The sequence below is a fragment of the Hippopotamus amphibius genome, chromosome 2, assembly GCF_030028045.1.
Source record: "Hippopotamus amphibius kiboko isolate mHipAmp2 chromosome 2, mHipAmp2.hap2, whole genome shotgun sequence".
Classification (NCBI taxonomy): domain Eukaryota; kingdom Metazoa; phylum Chordata; class Mammalia; order Artiodactyla; family Hippopotamidae; genus Hippopotamus; species Hippopotamus amphibius.
In genome coordinates, this window is record NC_080187.1 from 84,355,083 (window position 1) to 84,375,191 (window position 20,109).

The following is a 20,109-nucleotide window of genomic DNA, read 5'->3' on the forward strand; positions in this document are numbered from 1 at the left end:
CTTTGCACCACAACAAAAGATCCCACGTGCTGCAACTAAGATCTGACACAGGCCCCCCAAAAAAGTTATTAAAAAAAAAAAAGCATGCTAATATTGTCAAATACACACACACACACACACACACACACACACACACTATGCCAGCGTCTATAAGAACCTCCCCCAGCTTTGGGGGATGCAGGCAGTCATTAATTCTTTCTACCATGCAATTTTCTCCACACCAAGACCAAAAGCTATTTCTAGTTGCATCATTAGCAAGAACTTAAGTCTACTCATTTACATTTAGGATTCTTATTTGTTTTTTAAAAAGTATAATGACCTGGGAGTTTATGGGGGAAAGTTGTCTTTGATAAGGTCTTTTTTTAATATTCCAAATCGATTTCAAGGTTCTTTTCAATATTCCAAATTGGTATTTACTAATAAGCATAATCATTCCAATTAAACAGAACTAACGATAAGCATTTAGAGATATTTTAAAAGCATTTAGGGGAATTAAATTAGCCTATTTTATAATTCTGAAGTTTGTACCTGCTTTGAAAACTTTTACCAATATTTGAGAAAAGATCTTTGCAAATTTACTCATTCTCTTATTATTTCTAGGAATTTACTGGCACATTTTATTCAATTAAAAAAAATTGGCTGTTTGATATATTGGCAAAAGCCTCATTACCACCTCCTCCTTTCTTAATAGGATAAATCTTCCTACATCAAAATGTAACATGGAAATAAGATCAATAAAAAAAGAAGAAAACACACCAGTCCCCAGACTGTGTCCATTTCAATATTCTGAGAAGATTCTAAACCTTTGATGAAGAAAACTCTGCCCTCCTTTTTTTTCTTTTTCTTTTTTTTTTAAACTGCTATCAATAGGTTGGGAAAATGGGATAAAGAATATAAATATCAATTATTTTTTCAAAAAACATTTAGCTCCACTTCTTGAGCAAAACACTACCCCCATCCCCTGCAAAATAACCAAATTTGGTATCATAACTAAAACAAAACAAAACAAAAACCCAACTTTAGGAATAAGGAGTATTTCCATATTGATTTAAAAAGCTGAACAAATTAATTTCTATGAAGTCATACAATAGATGCACTTACAGATAAGACAGTTGACTTTAGGAAAGTGAATTGCAGCTACTACTAACAAACGGCAAATGACGCAGGTCAAATTCACTGTCTTTTAAAATCATATACTTAGGACTTCCTAGGTGGCACAGTGGTAAAGAATCCGCCTGCCAATGCAGGGGACATGGGTTCGAGCCCTGTCCTGGGAAGATTCCACATGCCACGGAGCAACTAAGCCCATGTGCCACAACTATTGAGCCTGTGCTCTAGAGCCTGTGAGCCACAACTACTGAGCCCATGTGCTGCAACTATTGAAGCCCACGCGCCTAGCGCCTGTGCTCCACAACAAGGGAAGCCACTACAATGAGGAGACCGCACACCACAATGAAGAGTAGCCCCTGCTCACAGCAACTAGAGAAACCCCGTGGTGCAGCAACGAAGACCCAACACAGCGCATAAATAAATAAAATAAATAAATTTATAAAAAACAAAAAAACAAAAAACCCCAAAAACTTAACAGGGTAACCTGTATTTTATAAAAAACAAACAAACAAAACAAAACAAAACAAATAAAATCATATACTTAGGGACTTCCCTAGTGGTCCAGTGGGTAAGATTCTGTGCTTCCAATGCAGGGGGCCTGGGTTCAATCCCTGGTAGGAGAACTAGATCCTGCATGCATGTTGCAACTAAGACTCCACATGCCGCAACGAAGATTGTGCTTGCTGCAGCTAAGACCCAATGCAGCCAAAATAAATAAATAAATATTTTTTAAAAATAATATGCATAGATGTATGCCTTAAGGGTACTTGGGAGAGCTACAACATAATTGAAAGTAGTAAACTTAAATTCATGGAAGTCACACACAACAGAATTATTCATTACAAATCCTTAACCATAAATAAGAAGTGGCCCAGGGTACCTATAACAATTGGTGCAAAAATTAAAGACTCGCTGGAATTTTTCTGTAGAATGTAAGTGATGTGAATCTTTTTCTTCCATTTCCCTTCAGGAACAGGAATTACCCTGCCACACACAAGCCCTCTGGAATTTGACAACATAACTGCCTCTCTGTTCAGGATGAGCACAGGAGGCCCATCCTACAGTCCTCTCTCATTATCAACCATAAGAAAAGAGGACGGAACTCAGAACAGGCACTATAATAAGAAAAGGTATTCCAAATAACAACTAAACACACTTAATACCCTTCCTTTTAAAAATGAAATGTCTTTAAATAACTATCTTCTTTCTTCTTTAGCCCATTTATAGGATTCAGCTTACTTCTGGCTCTTTAGCATGTTCATTACAATTAAGTTAGCAATTTATAATATCATTAAAGACACAAGTGACCTACAGAAGTGTATTTTAAATATTTAATAACAAACATGTAACGACTCACCAGTGCTACTGTTCCTGCCGTTGACATCAAATAAACCAGATGGAATTTTCACAATACTGGAGCCCCATGCAGGAGGTTCAGTAGGACTCTGGGGCTCTGCACTAGGTTGTGAATGTTTGGCCACAACAGCAGAGACATTACACACCTCTGGGAAAAAATATTTGGATGTTATCATTCCTATATTTGTCCGTAATGAACAGAAACAAAGTATATTTTAATATACTTTATGTACTTTTTCTCCAAGTGAGGGTGAATACATGACTATTTTATTACTGATTTATTCTGATTTATTTCATGCCATAAATGTTGCCAGTACTGACTGAAATAAATGCTTTCTTTTAGCGTTCATGATCCTAACTTGAGCATTCCTGAGAGAAAAAATTAAAGCTTTGGCCTTCTATCACATTCCTCATCACTTGTCAAGTGGGAGAGGGGCTTGCTTCTGCATAATTCTGGAGCATAAAATAAGTGACATCATTAAAGAAAATGTACTTTTGTGTAAGAGGATAGGAGGAACATTGTATTATCATAAAGCCAAAATATTCCTGCATACTTCCTTAAAATGATTACTACAAATCATTTCTATCCCAATGAAGCCCCTAAAAAAAGGAAAACTACACAGACTATATGGAAACCTACAAACGAAAAATATCGACAGATATGTAAAGAACTTCTAGTGGAAGAGCATTTTAAAATAAAAGGTACTTTGGAGTATAAGTTTGATGACTCATAGTTTAGTCCTGGTTCTGTCACAAAGTAGTTATTTAACGCTGGCAAATGAATACCCTGATGGGTTGCAGTTTCCTACAAAATTGAGGGCTGACCTACAGAAGTCTCTAAAGATCTCTTAAATTCTAGAATTCAGAGAATACCAATAATCTATCATATATAACAGTACATAATATCTTGTAAGCCCAGCCTTTACATTTCTGGAAATCATTACCAAAATTATCAAATAAGACTTTTAATTAATACAGGTATTTTTCTAAGTAAAGCTAGTAAATATCAGTACTTAACCTTCTGTCTGCACTTTTGTTTTAGTTATCAAGTCTCCTGGTACTTGTTCTTCAGGCACGTGAATTTCTGCATCATCCTTTATAAGTTCATCTTTAGATCCGTAGCCTTGGTCAGACTGACCACCTGTTAAAAAGAATGCAGGCTGAACTATAAATGTTTTCACATATTTATAGTCCAGTTATAAAATGTCAAAAGGAAATTCCACCAACTTACACTATTAAACTTGTTAAAAAAAAAAAACAGAAGAAAGCTAACAAAGCACACAAAACATTAAACATTTTACAACAATGATAAGAAGCAAAGAACAGTAGAAACAGGAACATCAAAGACTAAAAACCATTACATGTTGGAAGCAGTGAATCTTAACTTCCTTATCTATAAATTAGTACATCTGGATAAGGTGTTTTGAAAGTTTCTTTTGGAGTGCATCTACAGAATGCTACCTTTTGTATAAGAAAGAAGTGGAAACAAAACAAACATATATCTGCTTACTTTTGCAAAAAGAAATGCAGGAATAATAAACCTGAAAACAATAAAACTGGTTACCTACAAGGGATGGGGGAAAATACGATAGAAGGGGTAGAGAGAGGGAGGAAACTTCTCTGATTGTGGTTATCATATTGTTTTTTTTATTTTCGGAAATGCAGTAACTTCTACATATTCAAAAAATTAAATCAACAAAACTGAGGGTGGGGATGTAACGAAAACTGAATGCACACATAAACAAACAAAACCAATTGTTTATGAATAACATAACCATGCGGGAGGACTAAACCAAGTAACTTTTAACATTATTTTGAGTATATACGCTAAGCCTGGGGGGTAAAAGTCAAATCTCGAACTCCTTAAGTTTCTTTCTCACAGGGGAATGCATGTAGCAATTCTAAAATTATATTATGTGTACTGTAGGACTAAGCAAATGAGTAAATGTGATGATGTTGGGGAGTGAATGCGATGATGCTGGGGAGTGAATGTGATGATGTTGGAGAGTGAATGCGATGATGCTGGGGAGTGAATGTGATAATGCTGGAGCCAACATTCTAATGGTGGAAGAAGAGAGATTTTTAAGAAAATGAAATGAAGGAAGGCGAAGAAAAACCTGTGGGGCTGATTCGGAATTAGAAGTATTTCTAAAATACACACACATTTTTTCTAGCTCTGCTGAAAAAGTCTAGAACACCACCACCCTGAATGCAGTACGCATTTCTAGTGCCCAGATCTTGGTTTCTAAAATCTACCGCCCATTAACAGGAACCTGGGATCCTTGAGGAAATGGCTGATTCCAAAGCTCAGGCAGGGAAGGTACAAGAGTGAGCCAGGATCATTTTGTTACGCAAGAAAGCAAGTGCTCAAAAACATGAGAGGACATTTCTAAGAACATTCAAAAGAATATTATCTTATAAATGTGAGGGGAAGATAAAGTTGGCAAAATCACCACCTTATAATCATCACAGTAAAGACTCATCCAGGGAACAATCATCAATGGATGATAATTTAAAAGAGAAAGTGTGATGAAAAGGACTATATTATTGCATAGTCTCAGAGTGTCTCTTCACAAATAGCTTATAATCTGCAAGGGGGATAACAGTAACTAATAGAAACCAAACACTGACACCAAGTGATCAAAATTAACATCCCCAGTGAGGGCTAGACGGACATTGTGTGCCTCTGGGTTGTGATAATCTCAGAAGGATATCAGATACATTTTTTTTTTTTTAAGACTTCCCAAAGGCTTTGTTTTATTTTTTATTTTTATTTTTTTGGGGGGTACACCAGGTTCAATCATCTGTTTTTACACACATATCCCCGTATTCCCTCCCTTCCTTGACGCCCCCACCTCGAGTCCCCCCCACCCTCCCTGCCCCAGTCCTCTAAGTCATCTTCCATCCTCGAGTTGGGCTCCCTTTGTTATACAACAACTTCCCACTGACTATTTTACAGTTAGTAGTATATATATATGTCTGTGCTACTCTCTCGCTTCTTCTCAGTTTCCCTTTCATCCCCTGCCCCCTCCCATAACTCGAGTTCTCCAGTCCATTCTCTGTATCTGCATCCTTGTTCTTGTCACTGAGTTCATCAGTACCATTTTTAGATTCCGTATATGTGAGTTAGCATACAATATTTGTCCTTCTCTTTCTGACTTACTTCACTATGTATGACAGATTGTAGTTCTCTCCACCTCATTACATATAGCTCCATCTCATCCCTTTTTTTTTTTTTTTTCCTTTTATTATTATTTTATTTTATTTTTTTGGGGGGTACACCAGGTTCAATCAACTGTTTTTATACACATATCCCCATATTCCCTCCCTTCCTTGACGCCCCCCCCTCGAGTCCCCCCCACCCTCCCTGCCCCAGTCCTCTAAGGCATCTTCCATCCTCGAGTTGGGCTCCCTTTGTTATACAACAACTTCCCACTGACTATTTTACAGTTGGTAGTATATATATGTCTGTACTACTCTCCCGCTTCTTCTCAGTTTCCCCTTCACCCCCCGCCCCCTCCCATAACTCGAGTTCTCCAGTCCATTCTCTGTATCTGCATCCTTGTTCTTGTCACTGAGTTCATCAGTACCATTTTTAGATTCCGTATATGTGAGTTAGCATACAATATTTGTCCTTCTCTTTCTGACTTACTTCACTATGTATGACAGATTGTAGTTCTATCCACCTCATTACATATAGCTCCATCTCATCCCTTTTTATAGCTGAGTAATATTCCATTGTATATATATGCCACATCTTCTGTATCCATTCATTTGTTGATGGGCATTTAGGTTGCTTCCATGTCCTGGCTATTGTAAATAGTGCTGCAATAAACATGATGGTACAAGTTTCTTTTGGGATTATGGTTTTCTTTGGGTATATGCCCAGGAGTGGGATGACTGGATCATATGGGAGTTCTATTTGTAGTTTTTTAAGGAACCTCCAAATTGTTATCCATAGTGGCTGCACCAACTTACAGTCCCACCAATAGTGCAGGAGAGGTCCCTTTTCTCCACACCCTCTCCAACATTTGTGGTTTCCAGACTTTGTGATGATGGCCATTCTGATTGGTGTGAGGTGATACCTCATTGTGGCTTTGACTTGCATTTCTCTGATGATGATGATGAGCATCTTTTCATGTGTTTGTTGGCCATCTGTATGTCTTCTTTGGAGAAATGTCTATTTAGGTCTTCTGCCCATTTGTGGATTGGGTTATTTGCTTTTTTGGTATTAAGCTTCATGAGCTGCTTGTATATTTTGGAGGTTAATCCTTTGTCCGTTGTTTCATAGGCAACTATTTTTTCCCATTCGGAGGGTTGCCTTTTAGTCTTGTTTATGGTTTCTTTTGCTGTGCAAAAGCTTTTAAGTTTCATGAGGTCCCATTTGTTTATTCTTTATTTTATTTCCATGATTCTAGGAGGTGGGTCAAAAAGGATCTTGCTTTGATGTATGTCATAGAGTGTTCTGCCTATGTTTTCCTCAAGGAGTTTTATAGTGTCTGGCCTTACATGTAGGTCTTTAATCCACTTGGAGTTTATTTTTGTGTATGGTGTTAGGAAGTGTTCTAATTTCATTCTTTGACATGTTGCTGTCCAATTTTCCCAGCACCACTTATTGAAGAGGCTGTCTTTTGTCCATTGTATACTCGTGCCTCCTTTGTCAAAGATAAGGTGCCCATATGTGTTTGGGCTTACTTCTGACTTCTCTATTCTAGTCCATTGATCTTCCTTTCTATTTTTGTGCCAGTACCATACTATCTTGATCACTATGGCCTTGTAGTATAGTTTGAAGTCAGGAAGCCTGATTCCACCGACTCCATTTTTCCTTCTCAAGATTGCTTTGGCTATCCGGGGTCTTTTGCGTTTCCGTACAAATCGTAAGATTTCTTGCTCTAGTTCTGTGAAAAATGCCATTGGTAATTTGATCGGGATTGCATTGAATCTGTAAATTGCTTTGGGTAGTACAGACATTTTCATGATGTTGATTCTTCCAATCCAGGAACATGGTATGTCTCTCCATCTGTTTGTGTCGTCTTTGATTTCTTTCATCAATGTCTTAAAGTTTTCTGCATACAGATCTTTTGCCTCCTTAGGCAGGTTTATTCCTAGGTATTTTATTCTTTTGGTTGCAATGGTGAATGGGAGAGTTTCCTTAATTTCTCTTTCTGCTCTTCCGTTGTTAGTGTATGGGAATGCAAGAGATTTCTGGGCATTAATTTTGTATCCTGCTACTTTACTAAACTCATCAATTAGTGCTAGCAGTTTTCTGGTAGAGTCTTTAGGGTTTTCTATATATAATATCATGTCATCTGCAAAGAGTGACAATTTTACTTCTTCTTTTCCAATTTGGATTCCTTTTATTTCTTTTTCTTCTCTGATTGCTGTGGCTAAAATTTCCAAAACTATGTTGAATAATAACGGTGAGAGTGGACACCCTTGTCTTGTTCCTGTTCTTAGAGGGAATTCTTCCAGTTTTTCCCCATTGAGAACGATGTTGGCTTTTGGTTTCTCATATATGGCTTTTATTATGTTGAGGTAATTTCCTTCTATGCCCATTTTCTGGAGAGCTTTTATCATAAATCGATGTTGAACTTTGTCAAAAGCTTTTTCTGCATCTATTGAAATGATCATATGGTTTTTATCCTTCAATTTGTTGATATGATGTATCACGTTGATTGATTTGCGTATATTGAAGAATCCTTGCATCCCAGGGATAAACCCCACTTGATCATGGTGTACGATTTTTTTAATGTGCTGTTGCAGTCTGTTAGCTAGTATTTTGTTGAGGAGTTTTGCATCTATATTCATCAGTGATATTGGTCTGTAGTTTTCTTTTTTTGTGACATCTTTGCCTGGTTTTGGTATCAGGGTGATGGTAGCCTCGTAGAATGAGTTTGGGAGTGCTCCGCCTTCTGCAATATTTTGGAAGAGTTTGAGAAGGATAGGTGTTAACTATTCTCGAAATGTTTGATAGAATTCGCCTGTGAACCCATCTGGTCCTGGGTTTTTGTGTGTTGGGAGATTTTTAATCACTGCCTCAATTTCTGTACTTGTGATTGGTCTGTTCATGGTTTCTATTTCTCCCTGATTCAGTCTTGGAAGATTGTATTTTTCTAAGAATGTATCCATTTCTTCCAGGTTATCCAATTGATTGGCATATAGTTGCTTGTAGTAGTCTCTCATGATCTTTTGTATTTCTGAGGTGTCCGTTGTTACTTCTCCTTTTTCATTTCTAATTCTGTTGATTTGCATCTTCTCCCTTTTTTTCTTGATGAGTCTGGCTAATGGTTTATCAATTTTGTTAATCTTCTCAAAGAACCAGCTTTTAGTTTTATTTATTTTTCTTATGGTTTCTTTCCTTTCTTTTTCATTTATTTCTTCTCTGATCTTTATGATTTCTTTCCTTCTGCTCACTTTGGGGTTTCTTTGTTCTTCTTTCTCTAGTTGTTTTAGGTGTAAGGTTAGGTTGTTTATTCGATAATTTTCTTGTTTCTTGAGGTAGGACTGTATTGCTATAAACTTCCTTCTTAGAACTGCTTTTGCTGCATCCCATAGGTTTTGGGTTGTTGTTTTTTCGTTGTCATTTGTTTCTAGATATTTTTTGATTTCCTCTTTGATTTCTGTAGTGATTCCTTGGTTGTTTAAGAGTGAATTGTTTAGCCTCCATGTGTTTGTATTTTTTGCAGTTTTTTTCCTGTAATTGATATCTAGTCTCATGGCGTTGTGGTCTGAGAAGATGCTTGATATGATTTCAATTTTCTTGAATTTGCTGAGGTTTAATTTGTGACCCAAGATGTGATCTATCCTGGAAAATGTTCCGTGTGCACTTGAGAAGAAAGTGTAGTCTGTCGTTTTTGGATGGAATGTCCTATAAATATCAATTAAGTCGAGATGGTCTAATGTGTCATTTAAAGCTTGTGTGTCTTTATTTATTTTCTGTTTGGATGATCTGTCCATTGATGTCAGTGGGGTGTTCAAGTCTCCCACTATTATTGTGTTACTGTCGATGTCCCCTTTTATAGCTGTTAGCATTTGCCTTATGTATTGAGGTGCTCCTATATTGGGGGCATAGATATTTACCCTTGTGATATGTTCTTCTTGAATGGATCCCTTGATCATTATGTAGTGTCCTTGTCTCTTGTAATAGTCTTTACTTTCAAGTCTAATTTGTCTGATATGAGGATTGCTACTCCAGCTTTCTTTTGACTTCCATTTGCATGGAATATCTTTTTCCATCCCTTTCCTTTCAGTCTAGATGTATCCCTTGGTCTGAAGTGGGTTTCTTGTAGGCAGCCTATAGAAGGGTCTTGTTTTTGGATCCATTCAGCCAGTCTGTGTCTTTTGGTTGGAGCATTTAATCCATTGACATTTAAAGTGATTATTGCCATGTGTGTTCCAATTACCATTTTCTGAATTGTTTTGGGTTTGTTTTTGTAGGTCTTTTCCTACTTAGAGAAGTTCCTTTAGCACTTGTTGTAAGGCTGGTTTGGTGGTGCTGAATTCTCTTAACTTTTGCTTGTCTGGAAAGCTTTTGATTTCTCCCTCAAATCTGAATGAGATTCTTGCTGGGTAGAGTATTCTTGGCTGTAGGTTTCTCTCTTTCAGGACTTTCAGGATATCCTGCCATTCCCTTCTGGCCTGCAGAGTTTCTGTAGAAAGGTCAGCTGTTATCCTGATGGGTTTTCCCTTATATGTTGTTTGTTGCTTTTCTCTTGCTGCTTTTAATATTTTTTCTTTGTGTTCAATTGTCGTTAGTTTGATTAATATGTGTCTTGGTGTATTTCTCCTTGAGTTTATTCTGTATGGGACTCTCTGTGCTTCTTGGACTTGGTGAATTATTTCCTTTCCCATGTTGGGGAAGTTTTCCACTAAAACCTCTTCAAATATTTTCTCAGACCCTTTCTTGTTTTCTTCTTCTTCTGGGATGCCTATCATTCGAATGTTGGTACGCTTAATGTTATCACTGAGGTGTCTGAGACTGTCTTCTATTCTTTTTATTCTTTTTTCTTTTTCCTGCTCTGTGGCAGTTATTTCCCCCATTCTATCTTCCAACTCACTTATTCGTTCTTCTGCCTCAGTCATTCTGCTGGTTATAGCATCTAGAGTATTTTTAATTTCAGTTATTTTGTTATCCATTGCTGTTTGTTTTTCTGAGTTCTTATGAACTGTTTCTTGTACTTTATTTTGTTATCGAGATTTTTTATCATTTTTACTATCATTACTCTGAATTCTTTTTCAGGCATTTTTCCTATTTCCTCCTCATTTATTTGGTCTTGTGGGTGTTTTTCCTGCTCCTTTGCCTGCATGGTGTTTCTTTGTTTCCTCATGGTTGTCCAAACTTTTGGGGTTGCTTGTCCTGGCGATAGAGGTGTTTATAGAAGACTGTCCAAGCCTCAGACTAATGTCCAAGTATTGGATTAAACGAATATTAAGTTTTGGGTTTTTTTGCGTTATTCTGTGACCAGCAGAGGTTCCTTTGTTGTTCGTCTGTAAGCGTCGGTGTGTGGGGAGGGAGAGGGTACAATAGTGGCTCCTTCTCCTGGGAGTGAGTGAGCAGTGGCGCACTGTTGTTTCAGTCAGGCTTGGAGGTGCCTGTTGCAGAGGGACGCTGGTGGCTCAGGCGTAAACAGAAAGTCTTAGAGTTGGGCCTCTCTCAGGGTTTTTTTCTTTTTGATGCTGTTGTTGTTTTTTTTTTTTTTTCTTTCTCACATACATTTTTGTAGAAGAGCCATGGATGCAAAACCTAACCTATTCACAGGGAAACATAACACAAATTGAAATTTGGCAGCATTCCACAAAATAACTGGACTTATTCTTCAAAAAGGTCAAGGTCAAAAAAGACAAAGAAAAGGTGAGTAACTGTGCCTAGTTAAAAGAGACTAAAGAAAAGGAGTTAAAGTACCGCAAAGGACATTACAATTGACAATACTGGAATATACACTATACATTAAGGTAGTATATCAATGTTTTCCTGAATTTGGAAACTATACTGTGGTTCTGTAACAGCAAACACTACTGAAGTACTAAGAGGTAAAAGGGCAAGATATATGCAATCCGCTCTCACATAACTTAGGGGGGAAAATGTGTATGTGTATAGAAAGAAAATGATAAAGCAAATATGTCAAACTAAATGTGAATGAATCTAGATAAAAGTTATTCAAGAGTGCTTTGTACTATTCTTTTTTTTTTTTTTTAACTTCTAGACACTTTATATAACAGTTATTTTTAACAATGAGAACATTCATAATTTAAAAAATAAATTCAAATTTCACCTACTTTCCAATATACATTTTTATAAGCAGCTTGATACATATATTTGTATGTCTGTACATGTATGCAATAAAATTCAATTTTTCACCATTCTCTGGAATGTTATATTACAATCTGACATTACTGTCACTACTGAAATATTTTCCCCAGTGAGTACCCATTTCACTTTTCTCAGCATTTTCTTGCTTTCCTGGATCTTGAAGATTTCTTTTTTGTTGTACTGTATTTTGCTTTAAAAAGTCTCTTTTCTATTAAGCTCACTTCCTCATGGAGAAAGGAGGTCTTTATTCTTAGCAGGAAGGAGAAGAGGTTTAGTATAAACCGATAACTCAAAGAAAAATTTGATTCTTCATAGGTTGTCACATGCTTACAATAGCTTTTACAGAATCTCTGTGTACTCAGCCAATAGAGGGAATTCTTGGTTGTCAGGGACTGGCCTTTCTGCTTCAGGACTCCCTGCAGGCTATGTCCATGGAAACAAGTTCTATCACCGTCCTCTTCAGTCCAGTTCAACTGAAAACTTGAAGGACTTTTTTTTTCAACAGTTGGTGTTGAATCAATCAATGCGCTAAATTGCTTTTGTAGACTCACAACCATTTCTCTTCTTTTATACACCACTGATCTGTCAATGGCTGAGTGGTAGAGTGGTTTTTCACTTTTCCATTGGTACTTTGCCCTGGCTTCCTCCCAGTGGTGTTTTTTCTCATCAATAGCTTTCTTCATAACTTGGTACCATTTTCTGAAATCAAACCATGGCTTATCTTCTTCATTCTTTTCATTATACTTCTCAGCAATATTAGACAAAGACCAGGGAGATTGACTTCCATCAAATATTTCATGCACAAGATGTTTGGATGAAGATAGCAGTCTTCAGTTATGTCTGGAAAACGCGGCAAATCCAAAAATGTGGCAACTTCAATTACTTTTTTATAGATATCTTCATAGTTAGGCCAAGACTCTATAGCAAAGATTCCTTTGTCACGCCCATATAATTTCATCTCTTCTGGAAAATGCTGAAAAGCATTTATGTAAGGAATATGTTCCTCTTCAACAAATCTCAGAAAATCTGACAGAGTAATTGTCTCTGCCAAAGTAAAGACAGATAGCAAAAAGCCAGTGTCCGGGGCACAGTCATCTTCACAATTCCCTTCTCCTTCCGTAGTGAATATTCGACTCCATCAAGAGACCCAGAACAGATAGATGCCGTTTCTGACTGTGATGCTTTGATGACGGGGAAAGGCTTCTGAGTGTGGACATCAGGCTGAGATTCTGCTCCGCTTTCAACAAAAGAAGCACAGCTCAAGTCACTGAGCAGCTCAGGCTCACTCTCCCAGTCTGAATGACTTGGATTATCTTCTGATACCGTAGTTTTCCTTCTACTGGTATAAACTGGATTTTTACAATATGCCTGCTTGCTCTTCTGAAGGTAGCGCTTCCAAAAATTATGTAAAACTTCATTCTTTAACTCTGGGCCTACTCCAAGGGTCTGTAAAGCTTCTGCTTGTTGATAAAGTATGTGCTGAAAACCTTCACACACATACCAATCCCAGCCTTTCTCAAGTTTTCGTTTTCTTTTAAGTCCCCGGTTGATGGCTTGTATTTTAGTATTAGGAATAGCACCAGTGTTTATAACTTCCCTAGATCTTTCTGTAACATTGTGGCAAGAAGTGCAATAGTATTTGCCTTCATCAGTAAGACCCCAAGAGACAGCAGCACACTGAGAACAGCGTTCTTTGAACTCTTTCGCCGCCGGCGTCCGCCGCCCCTTCGGCTCGGCCTCACCCCCCTCCTGCCCCGCCGCCGGGCCGCCGGGGGCTCGGCTCGCTCCGCTTTGTACTATTCTTGAAACATTTAATAAATTTAAAATTATTTCAAAATAGTTTTTTAAAAGTCTATTTTGGCTTTAATATTCTATCATTTAAAACTAAAATAAAGGTGAGTTACGAGGGGATCATTATAAAGGATGGCAATGGAAAACACATAAAACAAAAAATATAATGCCTTCCACTGTCTACCACTTTTTATTTTTTATTTTTATTTTTTTTCACTTTCTACCACTATTTAAACTGCTATTCAAACTTTGGGTTTGCCATATAACAAAAGAATTAAGCTTTAAAAAATCTGCTATTTAGAGGACCAACAAGGACCTACTCTGTAGCACAGGGAACTATACTCAATATTTTGTGATAACCTGTAAGGTAAAAGAATCTGAAAAAGTATATATATGTGTGTTTGTGTGTATGTGTATGTGTGTCTGTGTATATAACTGAATCACTATATACCTGAAATTAACACAATATTGTAAATCTACTATACTTCAATTTTAAAAAAATTTTTAATAAAAAAAAATACTGCTCTTTAGAATGACTTTGAGTCATTTTTTTATTGGCCCCCTCAGAAAGTCTGCTAAAGCATTATGGTGCCATGTAATGGACACCAGACTGGGAACAGAGTAAAGTGATTAAACCCAGATATGCCCCCCAACAAGCTAACTGACTCAGTATCAGGTACCAAGTGAAAAGATTTTATGAGATAATCCTTAATGAAAAGAGTAACTTAAGCACCTGGGCTGGAAGTCTCCAAAAATATCAGATGACATCACCAGAAACTCTACAGAGACACATAATTACTGTAAATTCAGTATCAGAGCTTCAGTCATTTGAAATGTAGCTGAAAAGAAATATATGAGAAAGGAATCTGAACTTTCTTTCCCAACTGGGGAATATGTAATCTTTATGCAGTTTCCCAGAATTACTAGGAGATCATTTTTTTTTCCATTAAAGGAGACAAGTTTAAAAATCTAGAGGTATAAGGAAGAGTGTTTATCTATGATGGTAATGATGATGATTATTGGTGAAATGGTTTCATACCACAAATTATTTTCTTGGTTTTCCATAAATGAAATCAATTTACTCTGTAAGTACTAGGAAAAAATACAGGAAAAAAAAATAAGGTGGTTTTCAAATGAAAGTCTCATGAAAATTCCTACATGATGAAAGAAATTCAGTTTACAAACAGGCTGGTAACTTATAGCTTTATGTTGACTTTCACCAATTTATACATGCTTCTGTAATTATGGAGGTAGCTTTTAGCACAAGAATCAGCAGATCAGTTTTAGCAAGCAAAAACCACCTTAACAGCTAGAATACTGAAATCTTTAATGCCCATAAAACTATTTGACACAATGATGCTACAAACCACCCTCAAAATAAGAAACGCAGCAAGGCATAGCATATTTTCAAATAAGATAATATGCTTTGCAAATTAATCATAAAGTGTTAGTTGGGTATATTCAGTAGTATGTATATAGTTACACGTATCTGAAGGAGAAAAAGCCAGGAAACCTAAAACTGCCTTTCACTTGTAACAGTACTTAAAATATAACAAGAGGCCTCTCCCCCACCCCTGCATGTCAGCAAAATTTAACCTAATAAATGGGAAATTACCTGAAGTGGTTAACATTCAAGGGTAGAATTAATGCACACGTGTATCCATAGCTTCACGTCATACAAGTCTGTCTGCACCCCACACCATGAGAGCCAAGGACAAATGCAGCATCAAGAAACAGCACAGAGCAAAAAGCAGAGCAACAAAGAGCAGAGAAAAGGAAACTTCAGTCACCGAGACAAGTTCATCAGATGAAGCACAGGAATTAGACTCAGAATTCTTTTTAAAGAAAGGCTTGAGATATTAACAATAACAACAAAAAAGAAAAACACAAGAAGGATGTGCAACACACATATATCTACTCAACATGCTACTTTGATTAACCTTATTTCTACTTCAGAGGACAGAGATTAAGCCCTTAGCTTTGTAATGTAAAAGTAGCTTCAATAGTTTCTCAGATTTTAAAAAGTGTCATTTAAAGTAATGACTGTGCAAAGAATACATTTTTCTCATGGTATGTGACTTATTTTCTTCCCTCTTTAATATTCATAATCTCAAACTTTTAATATATATTATCCACTTAATGAAAAACAGATCTGCAATTGTGTCACTAACCGTCAAGTTCCTCAGCTCACAATTCCTAACGATTATATCACATACTTTCACAAATTAATGATGAACAAACACAAAGAAGTACCATGTGAGAGCCTCTTGCACAGCACTCCAAAGTTTATTTTATACCATAGGAAAGAGAAGTGATCTGCAATCAGAGATGTACTTTCTCCCCTTATTTATACATGGTATTTTTAAGGTACTCATATTGCACAAACTTGATAGAGGAAGGTAAAAGCTTTTTTAAAAAGTGGAAGATTCAACATGAGAGTAAGCGAAGGGTTAGTCAAATCCAGCTTTTAGTACCTGTGCTAGAGTGATTATCAGTGGAATCAAGCCTGATTAAATCTCTGACGAAGACTGTGTGCTCCCCACTGTTAGCATCATTAGAACTGTCCACACTACCGTGGCTCACCGTGTCGCCATCACTTCCACCTGTGGCATTCTGAGGAGCTAAAGATAAGGACAACGGTAATTCAACTACTCATGCACTGGTAATCTCTGAAACTAAACATGAGTGACTCACAGTTCATTTAAAATTGCAGAATACTTTTTTAATTTGTGAAAGAAGAAAATAATTTTGGACTGAGGCAACCTCTATCTTTAGTAGTATATAAAAATATCAACTAGAATTTCATTTACGTTTCCTGCCTCATATAATTAAAGATTCATATGCCTATAAAGCTTATGGTTCAGCAAGAAAGTATCTTTCCAATCACATTTATTACCTGATATTGAGGAGACCTGTGACTTTTGCACGGTATTTTTAAGCGGCTGCCTAAATTGTGCCAAGCCACGTACCACATTCCGTACCTTCGTCCATAAGAAGATACCACTGCGGGTACTGCTAGGCCACGGGCTCTCCAAAACTACCTAAAGGTAAAATAAAGGTTAAAACAATGATTATTAGGAATATTTGAATTTTAAAAATATACATACACATAAAATATTTACAAAAAGAATTCTACCGCAAAACCTCTAAAAGAAGTTTCTTAAAAGGTATAAAAAATTTATCAATCTTAATAAGCAGCATATATTGCCTAATGTCAATCCTGCTTACCTTATTATAATAGCCATAAGTAATAGCATTTGGCTTTATTTTAGCAGTTTTCATTTCAAATAAAACTCTCACTGCTAAAACAGGATGACTCCAAAGTCCACAAAGCTGCATTACTACTCGATAGCACACCTGACAAAAAATAACATCAAAGCATCAATAATTAGCATATTAGTCTGTGACCTGTAGAGATTTTTAAATGACTTTACTCAATTCTTTCCAAAGTTACTAAGCAATAGTTATTACTATTTTCTCCTTTGTTCTGGTTTGAGAGTCTTGGTAAACTATTTTTAAACCTATTCATTGATGGAAGTACCAGCATTATTAACTTTTCCACATGAGACCTATGGGCATGTGTGCCATTTGTTTCAGTAACTAAGTTTACACAAAGAGAACAACTATTATTTTCCATAATTTGAGAAGGAGTTCATTTTTAAAATCAAGCATGATTAAAATAGCTCTCTCCCAAATCACATTCCATATTTTATGCCAAAGGAACAGCATCTCCAGGATGCTTACATCTCCAGGATGCCTACATAACAAAAGGGATTCTATAAACCCGTGTCCTAGAAAAGTATGAGAAGAAAGTTAAAAACACTGTAATATTATTAGCAAAGGCTTTTCTCAGAATATGTGTTTACTGAAGAGGGCTAGATTTGATCATAAGAGGACAACTCAACAGGGAACTTCTAAAAGTCAGAATATCACATTTAGAGGACAACAGTAGAAACCATGGAGAATGAAACAGGAATCTCATGGATTCCAGGCAAAGAGGAAAGCCAGTTTACAAGAGTAGTGAACACAGCAGCCAAAGACTACTATACTTAAATTTGAGAATAAGAAAATTTACATAAAAAAAGAGACTCTTCTTGGGACTTGTAAAATGTCCTTTGTTTATAACAGAGTTGTTTAACAATTGTAAGTACCATAAAGCCAAGTTGCGTTCTCTACTAAAGGGGAAAGTGACAAGATTTGAGAAAGGATATTTTATTCAAGAGATGAAGTAGGGAAAGAGATGTGAGGAGGCAGATGATCATAAAGATGAGTACTATAAAGCTAGAAACGGAGAGTTTAATTTAGGAGCAGAGGAGTTCAGAAAGTGTTAGAGCAACTTCATGAATGACTAGGTTAAAGAAGTGTTAGGAAGCTACATAAATTAGGAACAAATGGTGGAACTAAGTAAGACGTATAACATGATTAAGAAGAATGTGGCCCAGGAGAGTTCTTCAAATATCTGAATAGTTGTCACTTAAAAGAAGCAGTAAACAGCTTCTGCAATCCCCAAAAAGCCATAAGGAGGTGGAACTGAATTCAGCATAAAACACACACTTTCCAACATTAAGAGCCAACTCAAGCATAGGCAAGGCTGCACATGTTACAGACTTTCAACATCTCAGGTTTAGGTTGAAGTTTTACCAAAGTATCTTGAAGTCCTATTCTACTCTAAGATTCCATGAGCCATGAAGAAGTATATCACTTTCTCTGTCAAGTTGGGATTAATCTGAATTTTCCAAAATCATTCTTGACAATTAATTTATTCTGAAGTGTATAAAGTATTCCTCCAACCTTCTGGGCTTACCTGTATAAGAGCCAGGTACCAAACTAAAGAAACAGTAATAATGCCAGGGATATAGTTTTTCAATTGCAGTATTTTGTTGCATACAACATGATACCTTTTGGATATCTATAGTAGATAAAAGAGGGGCACAAACTCTTTGCTACTCCTCCCATTGAGAGGTCCATGTCCCTTCCCCTTGAACTGAGGGGGAAAGCCTCTGAGATTGCATGACCAACAGAATTTGCCTGAAGTGACAACTGTACCAGTTTCTTGGCTTAAGAAAGGTCAATTTCCACTTCCTCTCTCTTGAAACAAATGCTCTTGGAGTGCTAAGCTATGATAGCACTTGGGAAAAACCCAAGTACCACATGAAGAGGACTGACACTACATGGAGGAATTAGGGGGTCCACTTTAGCCCAGCCTTCCAGATAACCTTGCCAAGGTACCTGGCTGGCATTTGAGTTAAGCTGTCTTGAACGTTCCAGATCAGACCAGCTAGCCACTGACTACAATGAAGTGATTCTAGTTAATGCAACGTGGAGCAGAAAAATCAGCCAAATCCTTCCTGGATTCTCAGCAAATAAAAAGATTTATTAAAATGGTTATTTTAAGCTACTAAGTTCTGGGGTGGTCTGTTACTTCAGCAATGTACAACAGTATCTATATGAATAGACTAATGAGACAATGTAAGAATAAGCCTGACACAAACATTTAATTTCCATTAAAAATTTAGAAAATAGTATTAAAAGCAAAACGCATTATGCATTTTAACATTAATTTAGCCTACATGGCATATTCTATTTCTGGGTCTTCTATAAGTTTTATTTAAAAATCTATGTTATTACAACTTTTACAAACATAACATGCAGAACACTAATCTATTAAATTAAAACATTAAGCACATGAATGAAACAGTGGGTTCTAATGGAGTATGAACCTAAAAATCAAAACCACTTACTTGCTAGGTGGCCTTATGTGTATGTCATTTCACCTAAGTTTCAAATTTCTTTCTTTGTAAAATGTAGCTAATATATAATTGCCTCATTGAGTTGCTGGGAATACCAAAGGAAATAATGTACATAAAAATACTGTGAAAATTTTAATGTGCTATTCTACGTGTAATCAATAAATAATTAATATGCATCAAAATGCCAAGCAAATATGCATCAAGTTTTAAAATAAAAAAACATTTCTTTCTTCCAGTTGTAGAGATGTAATTACTTTAGGTGACTACAAATCTGTCAATATAACTTGTTAGAAGCAGAAATACAACAAATTAACCTCCAAATTTTAAGTCTCCTATCATAGCGTTTATTGGGAAAATAGTCTAAAAAAGTTTTGTAGCTTACTAGTCATAATTGTTGCATGTTAGAAAACAAGAGAATATAATTAGTTGTAACAAAGACTACCGTAGAACCCTAATATCTAAAGAGGAGATTACTTTTCAGGCAATTTGTCTTATGAACTTACCAAAGAAACTCAAGTATTGTACTCTGAGTTCAGAATGCAATAACATAATGAATACCAGCTCTCTCATAGAGCATATTTTAAACACTTTAAAAATATTCTATGCTTGGGCTTCCCTGGTGGTGCAGTGGTTAAGAATCCGCCTGCCAATGCAGGGGACACAGGTTCCATCTCTGGTCTGGGAAGATCCCACATGCCGCGGAGCAACTAAGCCCGTGAGCCACAATTACTGAGCCTGTGCTCTAGAGCCCTTGAGCCACAACTACCGAGCCCACACGCAGCAACTACTGAA

At 36.6% G+C, this 20,109-nt stretch overlaps 2 protein-coding genes across 5 annotated transcripts in view; both read right to left on the bottom strand.

Moving 5' to 3' along the window:
* DENND4C (DENN domain containing 4C) overlaps positions 1-20,109 on the bottom strand; it is a 142,309-nt gene that overhangs the window by 34,569 nt on the left and 87,631 nt on the right. For all 4 annotated transcript variants that reach the window (XM_057724920.1, XM_057724922.1, XM_057724921.1 and 1 more), the window contains 5 exons: positions 16,796-16,924; positions 16,464-16,608; positions 16,042-16,188; positions 3,485-3,607; positions 2,468-2,614 (listed from right to left, as the gene is read on the bottom strand). In XM_057724920.1, the coding sequence (XP_057580903.1) occupies positions 2,468-2,614; positions 3,485-3,607; positions 16,042-16,188; positions 16,464-16,608; positions 16,796-16,924 (691 nt within the window). The remainder of the gene's footprint in view (positions 1-2,467; positions 2,615-3,484; positions 3,608-16,041; positions 16,189-16,463; positions 16,609-16,795; positions 16,925-20,109) is intronic.
* On the bottom strand, positions 11,837-14,335 carry LOC130846634 (TATA box-binding protein-associated factor RNA polymerase I subunit B-like). The gene is given in 4 exon segments (XM_057724995.1): positions 11,837-12,548; positions 12,551-12,823; positions 12,826-13,577; positions 14,301-14,335. Coding segments are annotated over 4 exon segments (1,701 nt in total). The 3' UTR covers positions 11,837-11,907.